The 18,107-nt window shown below is 41.6% G+C and overlaps 1 protein-coding gene across 4 annotated transcripts in view; it reads right to left on the bottom strand.

Moving 5' to 3' along the window:
• Positions 1 to 18,107, bottom strand: part of LOC101061199 (protein diaphanous homolog 1) — a 68,121-nt gene that overhangs the window by 4,829 nt on the left and 45,185 nt on the right. For all 4 annotated transcript variants that reach the window (XM_011610573.2, XM_029847015.1, XM_011610572.2 and 1 more), the window contains 9 exons: positions 8,087 to 8,182; positions 7,820 to 7,914; positions 7,328 to 7,429; positions 6,764 to 7,003; positions 6,494 to 6,623; positions 6,162 to 6,286; positions 5,785 to 5,949; positions 5,297 to 5,429; positions 1,986 to 2,075 (listed from right to left, as the gene is read on the bottom strand). In XM_011610573.2, coding sequence (XP_011608875.2) covers positions 1,986 to 2,075; positions 5,297 to 5,429; positions 5,785 to 5,949; positions 6,162 to 6,286; positions 6,494 to 6,623; positions 6,764 to 7,003; positions 7,328 to 7,429; positions 7,820 to 7,914; positions 8,087 to 8,182 — 1,176 coding nt within the window. The remainder of the gene's footprint in view (positions 1 to 1,985; positions 2,076 to 5,296; positions 5,430 to 5,784; positions 5,950 to 6,161; positions 6,287 to 6,493; positions 6,624 to 6,763; positions 7,004 to 7,327; positions 7,430 to 7,819; positions 7,915 to 8,086; positions 8,183 to 18,107) is intronic.

Below are 18,107 nucleotides of genomic sequence, written 5' to 3'. Positions count from 1 at the left end.
TGTGTGTGCTTTGTCTGCATGAGTTAAAAGGGGGAGCCGACAGACGGAGGCTGGACAGCTGTAGCTGCTGTGCTCTTCACAAACGAGCACGCAGCCAGATGAGGTGCGGGTCAAAGGTCACGGTGTGCGTAGCCTCCGATGCCTCGTGGCTTCCCATTCAGTCACATTGCTGTGACACAAGCGTGAACACACACTGAAAAGATCTTTGGTAGATTTATAGCACCAAATTGGTGACGTTCGCAAGTGAGGACAGCTGGTAAAGGAACAAAGGCAGAGGAGGAGGCAGGAGGCACGCTTCTTATACATCCTGGCCTTTCTGAAATATACACACATAAGAGGACCATGAAGCATGACCAAAAAGAAATAACTGAGTAAAATCAGGGAATAGCAATTCAACATTAAAATAGTTCCAAATGTAAGATAATATCATAGCCTTTCACTGTCATTAAAAATAATGAACAAAAAAATGTGTTTTCATAGGCAGCTGCTGTCACACTGGCATTTCAGTAATTCAAGCAATGCAACATTAATGAGAAAAACATTATTTGTAGGTTTGGCTGTCAGATCACAGTCTTACATAACATAAGTTGGTATTGGCCAGTAAACAAGAATAAAACAGTGGTGATAATTTAAGGCTTCTTAAGGCTAAAATGCTAACTTAGGAAAATAAACTAAGTTGTACTCGTGCTGAGTGGCTTCAGCCTCTGCTGATGCAGCCTACAGTCAGGCTAAGAATGCAGCAGTCAGGATGTGCCTCCTACTGCAGCTCCACAAATTAGGAACTTTGACTCGAAAAAAGTCTAAGATGCACCCTGCACAAAACCGTAAAAGACAGACTGTTATTGTGTGGGTGAAGGCTCTTCCAGGGTGCACAGAGAGATGTCAGGGTAACTGGAAAAACACAGCCGGTGACAGAATAGTGGAGAAACAGGGGTGGCTCAAACTTGGATGTCATACATACTGCCACTTATATTTTCCACTTCTCTCTCTCCACAGAGAGGAAAGCTCTCTAAAAACACACATGCTAAGGTATTTCCTGTTAGGAGTGAGAGATGGCCAAATAGCATTATGGATGACTGACTGAGTCCTCAGAAGGGCCCCATTTTTCCTCATGCAATAGTCCTGTTTCTTGCTCCATTCGCTTCATCCACTGTTACTCCACTTTGTGGCGATGAGCCAGAGCTGTATGTGATTAAAGAGTTTGGCGCAATAAAAAAGCTTTCTCACTGCATCACTATTACACAGACTGTACATTGTGAAATGTTGTCCTCCTTCCTCTGTTACAGATGAAAGGCCACAGAAACACAATAAATGGAGTCTTTTAGTGTTTCAAACACAAAAGAAGAAGTAAGAATCTTGAAAGGAAGTGTCCCATATTTCACTCTGGTCTACTGCTTCACATCTGGCTTCCATTTGAGGGAGGGATTGGGTTACGCACTGTTCACCAGCCCCTCTGAAGTGTGAATGCTTACCCCCACATGTATGTGAACAAATACAACAGCATGGGCTTTCTTTCTGACTATGAGCAATTAACATGCAGTCTGTCAGGTGGTTACACATCCGTGTTGAAGCAACCTCATAGGTAACATTAGGAGTTCCTGCAAGCTTAAAAGCAACTGGTGCAGAATGAAAATCAATACAAGGCAAGTTATGCAACTCCTGGCTGCCCCCTGCAAAAATCCACACTGACGAGTTAATGGAAAATGGATCTGAATAACCCTGATACTCTCTACATCAGGAATACATATCTTAAATTCTAATGTATGTGTGTCATGATCATTTGTCGTAAAATCATGATATTTTTTAATTCCCACAAATATGAAATCAGGCTGACATTGCACAGAAACACATCCCTCGACATGAAAAAAGGTGTAATCATTTCTGCACATAAAGAAAATTATAACCTGATAGTCAAGGTTTTAAAATAGATAGACCATCTGCTGGACACAATTTAGGATATTAAGTGCTCTTCTGCCACTGAGTACCTGCTTGCCGTGGTCCTCTCTTCCTCTTGAACGCAGCACCAGACTGTAGTGCTTCCAGGAGGCCATCCATGATGCCGGTTTCATCGTCCCCTGTGAACATAAAATAAAAATGGTTGATTAAGACGATATGTGAACTTACATTTAAAGGTTTATTTCTGTCCGTCTCAAGGGCATGAACCAGCGTCGCACCCGTTTTATTTTAAAGCATTCAACCAGACATACACACCTACTTTACAACAGCAGAGTGGTTAGTGGTTTTTCTAAACGCTACCTCCCCCATTTCTCTTAGACACACCAAAACACCCTCAGGCGGGAGGTTATGTACCAACCAGCCACACCACAACATTTACAAGCATGTCCTACATTGGCCCAGATAGGCAGTGACCTGGTTCAACTACTGTCAGGGCACACATCCTCACACACCCAGATCAACCTAAATGATCAGAGGAAAACAGAATAAAATAGAAAAAAAGGAGTGAAAGCTTTATATCTGAGCATGTGTACAAGTACAGTACGGTTTGTGCGTGGTCTCAAGGTTTGTTCCTTTCAACACTGAAGATTCAAACTCAGAGTCTGGCCTCATTAAAGGGCCATGGCGAGCCCATGGCGAGCCAGCCTGTGAATGGCTGTTTCATGGGCGGGGTCCAGTGGCACGACTCAGCACCAAAGCAGATGGTTTTAATTATTTTCCTCTAAACATGAGTAGAGACACCGAGTGGTCTGGAAAAGGGGGCAGTGGGTCTAAGGGTTAAAGGTTTATGCCGCCACCACCTCCCCAACCCCCCTACACACGCAGACAGAGAGTATTTAATCCTGCAGTAAGCCACGGAGCAGATGGTCTTTGCTGCCGTGCCAGAGTGAAAGTCTGTCACACCCATCCACAGCTCACCAACACCACCCGCTGGCCACACCCTGCAACTGCACAGGCGGCTCAGGACCATTGAGACCACGTGTCCTATTGGAAACACATCTGGGCATTTACACAGACACGCACACACCTATTCATACATTGTATCTGGAGGCAGTGGGTGTACCACACAATGACTGGGCTTACTGTTGACCGGCTGAACTCCAATCTAAAATTAGAATATAGCGCACTGTTCTTCGGCGAGTGTGACCTCGGGCTGTCAAAGTTTATTACGCTTTACTAAGAACGCTTCTTTAACAAAGGAAAGCACTGAGAGGTTTATCAGTGTTATTAGTGGATATAAGTGGGGTGTTGGGTTCAATCACATGCTCAAAAAAATCATGTGATCATACTAATAAACTTGTTAAAATAATTTGATAAGACTGAGGGAAGTACATGTATTAACTTCCAGGTGCAACATTAACACCAGAAGAAAGAATCTGAATAAATAGAATTAACTCCTGAGCTCTTACAGATGCCTCCCTCGACTAGAAAATGCACAAAACATAAAGTCCAAGTGTCTGAGAAAATAACTCAGCTCTCTCTGACAGATATGACAGAATTTCCAATTCCTATTATTTGTCCAGGCTGTGAGGTCACAGAGGGGAGATACGAGGCTACTTGGGTTTATCCTAATTCATCCTTACTCTGTCCTTTGCTCCTCTGCTTCTTCAACAACATGGCCTAATCCCCTCTGAGAGCATCTGCTACCCTACTCTCCCACTTCAGTTACCCTCCCCCATGTCATTTCCTCCCCTCTCCACTCTTGTGTGGAGTACCAGCACTCCTAGTGGCTGTTCCCATACCAGCATGTGGGAGTGAAACCACATGCTGGTATGGGAACAGACGGCACAGCCTTGCAGTTTTTCTAAAACAGTAGCGACACCTAGCTGCACAGCTAAGACGAGCTTTGTCAAATATGCCAGATAAGATCTGAATAAGATTAAGCTATTAAAAGATTGAGCAAAATCAATTTGGTAATATGCTGAGGATTTGGCAGCCATCATATCAAAGATGAGAATGTGAGGCCACTGATTGTGTGTCTGTCTTACATAGGAATGACAAGGCCAAAAACTTTAAACAACCCGTGACCTTGCAGGGTTTAAAAAATAACTCAGATGTTGTATTTACAGAAAGTGACAGGAAAAAAACAAAGAGGTTATGGCAAAAAAGGACAGCTCTCAAATCAAGGACAAAGAAGAGAACAGCCTGGCCTGAACAGCTGTTGAATACAAAAGCTGGTAATATCCGTCCAGTAAAAAGGGAAGAGAGAAGAAAGACCAGGTGTATGTATGCCTGTTTTTATTTAAACAGAGGGGCGTTGAATGACTCTGCCCTACAGAGCAGTCAAATGTGCCACCTGTATGTAAATGATCTGGAAACCAGTAATGCAAGTCCGAACAGACTCATCTTTGAAGCCCTATTATCTTCTAGTCATACACGTTTAACTGAAAATTTGAATGTCCTGCTTTCTGCTAAAATATATGTTTACTTACAAAGAGAAGGTTTTCTAACAGATGCTGCAGAGTCTGTTTCTAGCTGTCTCTTTAAATGAAGTGCAGAGGGATGCTGAGGGAAAGGAAAAACAGCAGAGTGGTGGAACAAAAGCAAGAATGACACGACAGGAGCCAGCTGGAGCATGGAGCACTTAGAAGGAAAAAAAGCAGTAGTTCACACAACATATGTAGAGCCCTAAACAAGCAAATACGCAACAGTTAGCAAAATCAGTCAGGGGGTCTGAAAACACAAACATTGGCAAGAGAATGTCTTTAAAAACAGACACCCACACACAAGCACGCGCGTGCGCACACACACACTCACACACCACAACACGATGGACAGAGAACCTTGTGGACTCCCTAGAGAACTGATTGGAGCCAGAGATGGAATGTAGTGAAACTAGGTCACAGTCTGAAAGGAGGAGAAAAGTGCCTGGGCATAAATGTGTGTCTGCAAGGCAGGATCGTATCAAGTGTGTGTGCTCAGATGAAAGCGTGTGAATGTGTGTTCCACGCTGGATGGGGCTGATAGTACTTTTTAAAGTGCATCTATGCTGGAAGCATATTTTTGGTTGATGAGATTTGGACAACATCCGTTGGGTTCCTTTTAATGAAATCCCATAATTCAGCTCTGACTGAAGCAGATCATTGTCTACATCTCTCCAAGACTGTCTGAAGAGCTTATTGTTGCCTCAAATTGGAGGTCATCAACATTAAATTAAATCCAGACTATAAATACTGATGACTTGCTTCTCTCTCTCTCTCTCTCTCACTCACACACACACACACACACACACAGTTTTCCTTCAGAAGCATGGACTTTGAGTGCCCCCAAATGGAATCTGAGGGAAATACACAGACAGTATATTTACTGATACACAGAGACACACCAAGCATCAAATGACCTGTATTCATGTCAGGGAGCTTGCTCCTCTTAAGTTTCTCCTCCTTCTCCTTCTCTGCCTTCTCTCTGGCCAGCTTGGCCCTCTTAATCTTTTCTTCAGCCTCCTTCCTTTTCTGGTTGTCCTTCACTGCTTGCTAAAGAGACAGAGAGAAATCAAGATCTGGAGTTTTAAATAGAAATATTAGAGGACAAAACAGGTTATATATAATACTGAAGAGAAGGAACAGCCATCAAAAACCAGGATATGGTTGTTATCTACAATAACTGGTAAAACAAGTTATATCATGCAGGAGCACTCCCAAACGGACATCAACAACAGCTGTTTAAATAAGGAATAAAAAGGTGTCACTTTCACTCAGTATTGTGGCAACAGAGCAGAACCTTTTCTCCAGCTGGGTTGACATTTATGTCATTTCTATTTGGGTGGTTTCATACTAAATCCACAAGTATCAGATTAGACCTGAGCCAGCTGATGAACATGAAACATACCAGAAACATGGTTTTGAAATTGTTGAGTTCACCAAAGAATTCCTCTGCAGAGATTTTTCTTGGGTCAAAGACGAAGAACTTTCCGAGGTCTGTGTACTGCTTCTCCATGTTTTTGTGCAGCAGATCCAGTTTTTCATGTTGCTCTCGGGCAGTACCCACAAAGCTGTGGACACGTGTTAAGGACCAATGTGGTTTGTTCGTTACAAAGTAACACAGAAATCAGTTTTTGTTTTTTTCGATTGAGTAGCATAAAAGGTTATTATTATATCTAATAATTCTACTCAATTAAATAGATTCCTTTATTTATATTATGTGAATATTGTAACCTGTATTTAATTTGTGCCAGTGTGAAATATATGACTGATATCAGAGGATATGGACAGTTTTTCCACAAACAGGTCTTTGTCATTTTGTGGAGGAGGGAATGTTTCCAGATCTTTTTCCATGTTCTTGATCTGCCGGCCCATTAGCTCAAGGTTCTTTTGAAGAGTCTCTGCAGAAACTGTAGGTGACAGAAGAAAACTCTTAATGATCCAGAGCGCCTCCAAACACAAGCGAGTCCGGGTGCTTCAAAACTTAATAAAAATACACAAATATCACACAATATCTCTAAGATGGATGCAATGCTTCCCCAGGCAGGGGTCGAGACATTGTGATGATAATGTGAAGGGACAGGGATATATTGACATCCAAAAGATGGCCTACGTACCTCTGCTGGCCTTTTCCACATGAATGAACTCGTCTGTAAAACTCATGATTTGAGGATGCTCCTCCTGGCACGCCTCAGCGAGGAAATGCAGCAGTGTCTGCTTCAGGTCAGCTGATTTGGTGTCACGCAACTGAGAGAGATAAAAGATCAGTTTAAAAAGGGCACTGTGAAAAGGCAATCGATTAGAAAGGATTGACTTGGAAGTCTAAAACACATCAGATTTCATGGTTGTCATTGTGCTTCTTTTTCCATCACATGAATAATTTTTACCTTGGATAAGTAGGTAATAGAGAAGCCAAAAGCCTTTCCATTACGGGAGCCAGAATTCATATAGTTCCCGACAATCAGGATGAGCTCCAGCAACATGGCAAAGGACTCGCTTTTTCTTAGCTCTTCACAGGCTGCTGTCACAGACACCACATCTGGCTTGATGTTGTTCAACTGTTCCTCAAACTGCAGCTTGAACAGGATGGCCTGAAGCCTTGGCATTAATCGCTTTACACCGGACATCTGTAGACAGGACAAAAGGTGAGAGTGAGTTCATGAGAGTGAGATTTATTTCTAGTCCATTTGTTTCCATACGGACTCCGTGTGCTGGTAGTGCATGAAGGGGATTTGATGCACACAGTTGTTTCATAATTTAAACAAAACATTCTGTGTGAAGTGTAGGACTGTGTCAAACACGTGGCAACAGTCTCAGCATTTCCATGCCTCATTTGTCGCTATGCTGATTCTCTTTGCTCTGTTTGTTGTTCAGAACATCCGCATCAGCAGAAAATGGAGAGGCCTTGTTTTCGACACAAAGCGTTCTAAGTTGTGTGTATTTAGTCTCACCACAACGCCAAACTGCTCCGACTCTGCCAAGTCGTTGTATTCGTCCTTCATCTCACTCAGGATGTCCAGCTTCTCTTGATTTGGCAGCTGCTTGATCAGATTCTAGGTGGCAATAAGTGACGGCGTCATTTACAACAATGAGAAACTTACAAAGCCAGCAGAATAACCAGGTTACCGAGCTATGGTAATCTCTATTCTCATTTGAATCCTGTCGTAAAAATAATTTTGGCAATTCAACTTTAGCAACTGAGCCGAAACATTTGAAAAATGACACAGTTCATTATTCAAATTTATTATCCACTAAAAACAGTCTTTACAGTCACATGGACTTTACAGATACGTTACTTATTTTTTTTAATGAATCTCTTATATAATTTGTTTTTGTATCATTAAAATAATTAGTAATTACTGCGACTGATTGAACAGAGAGAGACAGAGAGAGAGAGATAGGGAGGGAGAGAAAGACAGAAATCAGTTTGCCAACATTCATACCTGAACCATAGACTCTGTCAGTATCTTCTCATTAACTTCCAAGATAGCGGTCTTGATTTCTTCATAAGGGAGGCGAAATGATCCCAGGAAAATGGCTGCATGGGAAACAAAAATTCAAATGTACATCTAATCTGTTCAATAAGCCTAAAAAGGAATGCTCCCTAGTGAATTACATTCCATACAGGCATTAAATAAAACCCGTGGGGTAAATGCACACAGGGTTTGGATTTTAATTTGGGGACTGAATGGTCTCTGTTAATTACTTACAGAGGTTCTGGGAAGTCTTGGCATCAAGAACCTTCAGCTCTTTAACTTTCTTCTTTTGCTGCTGCTTTTCATCTGTCCCAGGCTGCTCCTTTTTGGCTGGAGAAGTGAATAAAGAGGAGAAGGTGGTAATGTTGAGATATGGATAGAAGAAAGGCAGCTGTCAGAAATTTAGTTGCGCCTCAAGGAGAGTTGGGCAGAACTCACTGAAGAATTAGAGATGATCTGACTGAAGATAAGAACCAAGCACTAAAGCTGGGGGACAGAGCTGCTCTGACCTGACTACTTTTAAATCATTTCTCAAAACAATCTGTTTAACATCACTTTAAATGTGTGTATATATCCTTTTTATACCTTTTTCCATTGAATATATTTTCTGACTTTACTCTTTTGATGTGATGATGAAGGGATTCTGTGATGGATATTTAAACAGACACACTTTGCACTGCCAGGACCTTTTTCACCTCTCGTAACCGTGTCGTGTCATGGAGGCATTTGGACCCGTAGCCTTAGGTTGAACTGCTATGAAATGGCTTCAAGAGCAGGAAAAATATGTCCCTGTGTCATCCTAAAAACTTTGGCCAAACACCAGCTAGCTGTCAGGCATTGAAAGTTTGCATTCAGTGTACGGACACGCATTTGGAGTAGAACACATCCAAAGCAGGCCATAACACTTCAAATAAATTCATTCTGGCAAGGTCAATAATATGACTGTAAGCACAAGTCAGTCTGTGTGCGTGTGTGTGTATGTGTAGGGGGCGGACTGTCCACTGGAGGAGAATTCAAAGTGAAAGATGAGCAGGGACATTGGTTCGGCCATATAATGGCCCACTGTACACAGCCACATTAGATCAAAGGTCAGCAGATGTCAGATGATGTCGCGATTGCTCATATGTTCCTTCCAGGATTATTGCCCCTACACCAGAAATGCAGCATAAATATTATATATTATAATTGCATTAAAAGCCATCCAAATAGCGGCGTTTCTTTTATATGGTCTTAAGCTATAGTGTGTCTCTCATTATTTCACATTACAGCATGAATGTTTTCAAGCAATTTTAGAGATTGACAGAAGCTGAATCAAGATGAAACATAAAACAATGAAGAATCGCATGAGTATATTCATCTTTTGACTTTCATAAGATTTTAATTCCACTGGAGTGTCTCCAGTGCTGGTTTGTGTCACTGCTTGCTCGGTTTCATTCTGTCTGCCAGCCTCTGTCTCCCATCCCGTTCTTGTGATGATGGGAGCCACAGTCAAAGGAAAAAACACTCATCTGTGAGATGCACAAACAATACAGCGCACCTGTTTCCATGGTCAGCAAAATGACCACCATCTAATTTAAGTAGTGAACAGAAGCACAGCTGGTCGGAAAGGATTATGCAAGAGAACAGACTTTACTCTATACAAACTTTAACTAATACTAAATTATCAGTGCTTCAGATAAATGTTCCGTGTAACTGGTCTTAAACCAGCTCCCATTTCTTTATTAATTACACAATTATTCCCTCACCTATTCCCAGAATGACACCATCTGGAACCTGTAGTTCTCTCTCATTAGAACCCCCCTACAGCACAATAACTCCTTTATCCATCTGTCCATCCTTCCTGTGCTTAGTGAACTTATGTGTTACATCACTGGCCAGTCGGTCAGACAGTCTGCCAACATGTTAAGGTCTCCTTCTGCTCCCTGGTCACAACACACACTCACATAAATGAGTCAGTTACGAAACAATAGGATGTGTACATTGTGACAGTGACAGCAGAGTCCCTGCTGTGTGCAGGAAACAGGAGAAGGAAGGCGATCATGCCAGATGCGGGGTAGCAAAACCTATCGCAACATCAGAGAGGAAATGAAAGCAAATGTCTTCAGTGTGGCAGAAAATGAGCAATCACAGCTGAGGAAGTGACAAGGATCATCAAGTAAACAACTTCCAGTCCACGTATACAAAAGCAGAGTCATAAAAACAAAAATATAATGTTCCTTAACAGAATCAGAAAATACTATAACTGTAAAAAAGTCAGTGACAAAGAAAATCACTGACACATCACATTTGGGTGAAAGTATGAGTGATTGTAAAAATCTGTTTAAATTAAAGGGAGCACTTTTTACAGTGTGCACTGAATACAGACCTGATTTTTTAAAGAACATATCATCTGAAAAATGGGTTTATCAAGTTTGTCTTGGGCAAAACTGTTGAATACATCATGTCAGTAGGTCGTGTGTGCCCTTCTGAGCTGAGGGCTAATGAGAACGTGTGCATTCGTGCATGGAATGGGGGCTCCCACTCCATGAACACGAGGTACAGTGCACTCTAGCCAATTGAATCAGTTTTTCCTGAGTTTGTCACAGCTGATTCATAAAATGGGGTCTGGTGTGCATACTGTAAAATGGCTACCCTGTGGTTTTTATTCATGAGCCAATGGCGCCTCTGCTGGTGGATATGGAGTAGTGCGTGATGTCACATTGAGCAATAGTGGGGGAGGTGAAGTGGCAGTGTGCATATCTGACTGGACACAAACGCAGACATCTGTGTGCACGCACACACAGGCCTCGTTACAGTCTGCAGCATTCCAATATTTTACCGTCCCAGTTGTCTTTTTAGTGCAGCGAAACAAAGAGCAGACCACTTTTCTGGAAACTACTACCATGATTGTAACATGTGCCAAGTCTGTTCATTTTAACCCCCTCCCCCAATCAAAAGAACAGCTGCATGGAAAGGAGACCTGATGGAGTAAAAAAAGTAGAAACATTTTCTCTGTGTGTGGTTGTAGGTGTGTGTGCGGTTGTGGGTGCGTGTGTGGTTGTGGGTGCGTGTGTAAATGTAGCATGAAGGATATGAAAAGAAAAGTTAAAAACCAGGCAAAGAAGGGCTACAGATGTCCCAGAGGAAGTCATGCAGCGGTTTCTTTTAATCAGCCAGCCTAACCTTCCTAACCCCCTCCTATCCTATTCCTCTATCATTCTCTCTCCCCTTAAAAAGGACAAATAATAACTTGTACAAATCAGGTCTCTCATATGTGGATGTCCTTAAGATTTTGTGGAAAGAAGAAGATCAAAGAGGATCAAAAATACATTTTCTGTAGTATGAACAATCCAGTCACAGTTGCTGCTGTGAGAAGGAAACCAGAGCAGGAAGTCTGTCATTACAGACGCAGGTTAGATAACAACTAAAAGGAAATAAACACAAATATTTTCCACCAACTTAAAAAAAAGCAATGGCAGCTGAGGCGACGTAAAGATATCAGAGGAAGTGACACGAATCTACAAATAAACATCTTGAGGACAAAGGAGACAGCACTGAACAAAGGGTTTTTTTTGGAAGATGGTGTAACAAATCAAACTAATGACTGAAGATCAGCCTGCACTGACCTAGATAATATCCTGTAAAACTTTATGATTAAAACAGTAAATGACACAAATCAAAAAAGGGACAATTTCTGACTATTAAACAATCTCAAAAAGTGATTATAATATTAGTCTTGGTCCAAACTGGTGATGCCACCATGTCACTGGGTCAGTGTGTGTGTATGCATTTCCAAAACAGAGCTGATGAGAGTGTGCATGTGCGTGGAGGGGAGGAAGTAGAGGGGAGGGTGGGGGGATTTAATACATACAGTTCACTCTAGCCAATGGAATTAATCTTAACTGTATTTACGTCATGGCTGATTCATAAAATGGGGTCTGGTGTGCACACTGTAAAATGGCTGCTTTGGTTTTTATTTATGATCCAATGGCGCCTCTGCTGGTGAGAATCGAGTACTGTACTGTGGTACACTTGAGGGGGAGAAGAGGTGAAGATGACTGCTGACTGTATGTCTGTCTTAACACAAACACAGATACACACCAGACCATGTGACAGAAAATATTTCAATCTTTTATCATTCCAGCAGTATTTTTGTTGTAGAAAAACACAAGCATGTCTCTTTTAGGGAACAAAACACTACCACTACTACTATAACATTCCCGGAACATCTCTCCTCCTTTTCCAGGCAGCAGCTGCTTGGCAGAAAGAAATTATAAGAAAAAAATGTGTGTGTCTGTGTAAGGAGGGGGGAGGGCTGTGTGTGCATGTGTATGTGTGTGTGTGTGGTGGGGGACTCACACATGTGTATGCAAAGCTCTGGTTTTAATTATGTGGGAGGAAAGGGAAAAAAAGAACAGAATTCAGAGGAGCCAAGTCATGCAGTGGTCTCTGTTAATGTGTAACAAAGTGTGTTACGCATGTGTGTCTATCTGCACAAAGAAGAGTCTGTTTGTCAGTCAGCAGACCTAACTGTGTCCTTCACCCCCCCCCCCCGTCCTATCCCTCTATCATTTTCTCTCTCCTTAAAAGGAGAAATGTGGAGAGGGTGATGATGGTGTCCAGATTTGTCAAAGAAAAAAACACAGGAAAAAGTCAGATGGACGGAGAGAAATATGAACACAAAGGCAACACAAACTACACATGCTACTTTCATTCCCGACCACTAAAAGTACATTCTAATAGAGCACTTTGAAATTCTCTTTAAGAATGTATAGAGCGTTCATGTGGTGTATGCATTCTCTCATCGCCACTCCCCACAGTATATTTTTACCCCACTAAAAGTTTCCTGTGCATCAGTAATGGGCAAGAGTTAAAGCTGACAGTACTTTCATGAGAATTCCAGGGCCAACCAATCCTGGGAAAGAAGTTTCAGTTTAGAAAATGCAACAAGGATCATATAACAACAGGTATTTCTACTTTAATATCTGGAGGAGTGGTTTCTTGGAAAAGCACATAAAGTTACACAATAACCACAGCAACGCACAAACAAGTCTGGAAAAAAAACAACGTGGTATTCTTTGTCTAACTTATCAGGAGGCCAAAAATACTGCAAACAGAACAGCTGTGGCTTTAGTCCCTTTAAACTTTAAAGGTCCAACATTCTGTCACTTCACTGACTATGTGAGTTACAATAGAAGTTTGACAGAAGAAGAATACGGGTGTTTCCACGGTAACTTCAGGATTGAAAGAGACCCTTCATCCTGTTTTTGTGCCATGAAAGGAGGGGGGGGGGGGGAAATCCCGTCTGTGTGTGTGCGTGATTGTGTGAAAAGGACCAGATGGCAGGGTGGGGCAAGGAGGAGGGGGGAAGGAGGCAGGATGTAGGAGGGCCAAAGCACAGGGGGAGGGATCATGGGAGGGGCCAGGGCTGTGCTCACTTGCGCTCCCCTGGCGCATAAATGGTGCAACTACAACCTGAATTTTCTGTTGGAGGTAAATTACATTATATTTCATTTAAAAAAGCAAATTCTATTGCTAAATTCTGTTTAGATATTCTGCCAAAAGGGGACCCTGTACTGTATGTGTATTCTTTATTTTTTGTTGTTATTTGTACAGCTTGCAGTCAGTAATAACTTAGATTGCATCTCCCTGATGTTGGCAAAATATTCAAGGCTCTTTAATTTTTATTTAAAAAAAATGAGCAAAAATTAAATATTCTTTTGTGAAAATGTAGCCAAAATAAAATGAACATTCTTACATTGTAATTCATATATACCTGTGTATATACCTTTTACCATAACCTAACCCAACAGAATGATCATTGCAATTAATATATCAAAGAAAATCACTATATATTTATTCAAAAGATACCAATGTTAAAAGATTGTAAATTGAAAACTACAATTCAAACCAAGCGAGTTCTATTCTTAGACATCACCACAGATAGGCAACATTACATAGTATATGTTATGTTATTGGTATACTATAAAATAGTATAAAAATCAATTTAACCATGAACGTAGAACATAATTGGTGATTTTTATTTATTTATTTATTTTACAATTCCTGTCCTTAAACTACAGCATGTCTATAAATGTACATATAAAGTGGTATACCTCTGGATGGTCAGGCATGTATTTATACGTGGAGTCACAGTGCCCTCCAGTGGTGACTTTAATGTACTACTATTGGGAGGGATAATGCAGACACTCATGCACGACGATTACTCTCGCAATCCGTGCCTCTTGCAAAAGATGGTGGTGAATGGTTTTTTTGGGGTTAACGAATATGACATGAGCAGTATCATTAATTTGCTTGCTATAGTCTAAAAATGTCAGAGAACTAAGAGATGGTGGGCATAAAATGTGGCTCTGTTTGCACCACTTGTGCTCTCTCAGGGCCATTCTGACCTCTATGTTCTCCTGGCCATGGAGGTCTTAGGCAGTGACTTGCACAGCATATAAATGCAACACTGATGAGACACACACTTGGAGTATTCACCCTGCATTGCTGATGAGGCAGACCGCAGTCAACACACCAACGCAGCAAGTATTACCTTGAACCCTAGATCACACTTGCGGAAAATACACAAACAGCCCATAAATCCCTATAGCAACTAACAGAGGACATAGACAGGACCTTTTCTCCACCATACACACAGAGGGAGCAGTGGGATGCAAGTGTGCTTATTAAATCAGTCCTATATCAGACAGTCTCCTTGGGAGAGCAGCAAAGATTTACTACAGCAATTACCCAGGCTAATTACAAGAAAGGGACACTGAAGAAGTAAGAGAGAATTAGACTCCAAAGGAGAAAGGGAAATAAAATCCCAAGGAGTGAAACTAAAGTGTGAAAGTTAAAATCATGAGAGCAAGTAAAGGGGAATGTATTAGAAGTTAAATCACAGTGAGGACGTGACCTTGAGGCAGGCCAACGAAAAGCACCATAAAGGTGTTCATTAAAACAAAGAAAACACACCAGTTCAGTATTAAAATAAATAACTGAATACAGAATACATTTCGGGGGGGGTACTATAATAGTCAATGTCACTTTGTTTGTTATTCACAGTGTAAATGTCCTTGACAACACACCGACCTTCACAAAAGTGCTCCCTCTAGGGGGAAGAGAGGGCAATACACTCAAAACTGCCTGTCGTCATTGTTGGGTATCAAGTAACTCCCATCTTGTAATGACACTTGCAAACTTTTACATGCTTCATGTTAGTGAGACTGAGAAGATTAGTGTTCAGCAGCTGTGGGAAATTATCAAGGAATCTTGTGTTCTTTGAATAGCCATTCAAGAATAAAAACGAGTTGACTCAATCCTTCATCATGCCTATTTACTATAATACAAAAGTACACAACAATCAGTCAAACAACAACTGAGTACACAAGATTTTCCTCAGAAAATGTTGAGCCTGTCAGATGCTTTGTCACGTAGCCGTGACTTACTACATTTTCAGGCACTGCAGACAATCTCATTTAGCTGAATAAGACTGGGTTTTCATCTCAATTAAAAAGTTAGATGAACTCTTAACAGATGTAACCCACGGGGCACATCTTGCCCCAGGAAAAAAAGGATTAGGTGGTGTGCTCCTGTCAGCCTTCAAATATTCATCGTTAGCTCACTGAAAGAAAGAAGACAATGGTAAGAAGGAAACCTGAAGGCAGCAAAAAAGTGCTGGAGCAAATGAGAGTGAGGCGCTTTTGGACATCAGCTCCAAGTACTGCAAAGTAAAGTAGAGGAAAAGAGGACAGAAAAAATGAAGTCAGCACGGGTTCATGTCATGCAGGACAGTTAAAAGCTCATTGCTTGGCTGGAAAGACTCCTCCTCTGTTAATCCCCGAGTTTCTGTCCCCTCTTCTCCATCCATCCCTTTACTTATATTTATCTTTGCTTCAGTGATGAGGACAAAGGAAAGCACTCACTGCTCATTCCCTTCCTAGTCCCCCCCTCCCTCCTTGTCTTCTTCTGTGGGTCTCTTTAGGCGAGGCTTGCAGGCTTGATTAGTAATTGTGACTTGACCGCATGGTGGAAAAATTGACACACATGCACAAACACAACTGGGATCAAGCCCACACACACACACATCTACATACAACACACAAAAGTGGCAAAGAGGAGAACAAGGGGCTGTTTTTCTAAGTCTAATTACGCCCTGAGCAAAGCCCGGAGAGAATGACAGAGTGGGGGTGGTGGTGATGGCAGTTGTCGGGGGTGTTGCTGTTTCTAATGTCAGACATTACTTGCAGTATGCACACACACAAATGTAAAAGTGTGTCAGACCTTAGGCAAAAATATTGCTCTGTTAGTAACATGACAGATGGTGAAGACACACCACACAAATACTTTATATACTCTGAAAACTGAAAGTGTAATGATTAAACACTTGAGTATTTTGGTTTTGACAGCTAGCCAAACCCATCACCAACTCTTTTTTAATGTTAGGCAACCCAAAAATAAGACACCATCCAACAATCTGCCGACAGATAATTGGAAGCAAAATCCCATTTCCTAATGGCTTCTGTAGCATCCAACTACAGCCGGTGCTTCACACCACTGAACTGCCACTGAGCACTGGGCTGAAAGTCAAAATAATTCAAACTGCCTGTCAGTGTGCCGCTGACCTTTAGAAAGGCTAACCAATGAGGTAACAGTGTACAGAAGTTATTTGTGTAGCCAGAAGCATCACAATCAAACAGGGGGCTTAGAGTGAGAAATTAAATTTTCAGACTGCCTGCCTGTTTTTCTACCTCAACAACACTAATAATCTACCATGTTATTACCAGAAAATGCAGCACATGTAGAATTTTAGGCAGTCTGGTGTGGCTTTGGCTAGAGAATAGGACATAAAATATTATTTTATACCCCAGGACTAGACACATTAGGGGGACTTTAGTTTTACAATCAGGGCTTTATAAAATAACAGGTGACTAAGGGATGAAATGATATTATTCACCTGTAATGTGCTGTGTCATTGCAGTTCTGTTCATTATGCAGAGTCTGGAACCTCACAGTAAGTAAAAAGAACATTTCTCATTGAAAATAACTCTTTTTTTACACCAAGTAAGTGAAAAAAACTTTAGGTGAAATGACCACAGGATCAGAGTCAAGTGAAGCTGCAACCCCTGGATGGGAAACTGGGGGGGGGATACCAAAAAAGGAGGAAATAAACCTCCATCAAATACAAAAAATAAACTAACAAACAAAAAGGACATTTAAATAGAGAGGCAGACGTGCAAATCCTCTCTGGTTGAACATCTGTTTGCTGGCCTCTCCCTGGAATTGGCTAGAGCAGGGACTAGACAAAAGACACACAGTTAAGCACACAAAGACAAATAAAAGCACAAAACACACACTTAATCTCACCATGTGTTTAGTGCACCATCAGGGGATTCATTGCCAATCAAACGGCTATGTGAGGCAGGGCGAACAAAAACAATCAAGGGACAAACAGAGTCGGGCTACAAGACAGACACGGGTTTATGTGAGTGACGTGATGGGCATGCATGTGTCATAACTTGAAACACACAAAAAAAATCCCGCTTGGTTCTGTGCAGCTCAAAGCATTCCTAGAGGGGCTTTGTGTGATGAGATTTTTCTGGGTCTTTTGGCTAAAAATGGCATAAAGTTAGACATCAAGAATCCACGTTTAGGAATCCTATACGTATACAGACTGTGCAGACTCATTTAAAGAGCTGTATAAATGCAGAAATGGCTCATTTTCACCTCCACTCTCCGTGTCTGTACTGTGGACCTGTGACCTAGCATGTGTGGGTATGTCTAGCGAGCTATTACTCTTCTCTGTCTCGTCTCTTCTCACGGCTCAGCGAGTGTGTCAGTCTGCATTGGTGCTCTTTCAGAAGTTACTGAGAGATGGCAGCACCATTAAAATTTAACCATCTATCGCAGCATACTGACAAGAAATGGAGAGAGAGAGCAGAGATAGCTTGGGAGAAATACACGGATATACAGGCATGTATCTAACCACAGTCATGCGCACAGACAGCTGTACTCAACACATGAACACTTATTTTGAAGAAGTGTCAGACATGATAGCAGTGGATGTCCCACAGTGATGGAGAGTTAAAGCTACAATGGAACAAATTGACTCTTGAAAACCATGTCTTATACAGATATTGGAAATGCCTTCATTTTCGGGGTGGAAAAGGAGAATACAGTATGTGCAGTGTTTGGTAACTTGCCTTGGGTATCCATCTGTGTAATCCTAAATATCCTGTACATTCTGTGTTCAATCAACAGCTCTGGTCTATCA

The sequence above is a fragment of the Takifugu rubripes genome, chromosome 14 (assembly GCF_901000725.2).
Source record: "Takifugu rubripes chromosome 14, fTakRub1.2, whole genome shotgun sequence".
Lineage (NCBI taxonomy): Eukaryota > Metazoa > Chordata > Actinopteri > Tetraodontiformes > Tetraodontidae > Takifugu > Takifugu rubripes.
The sequence above is the reverse complement of the archived record's forward strand: the minus strand, read 5'-3'. Positions and strand labels throughout refer to the sequence as shown.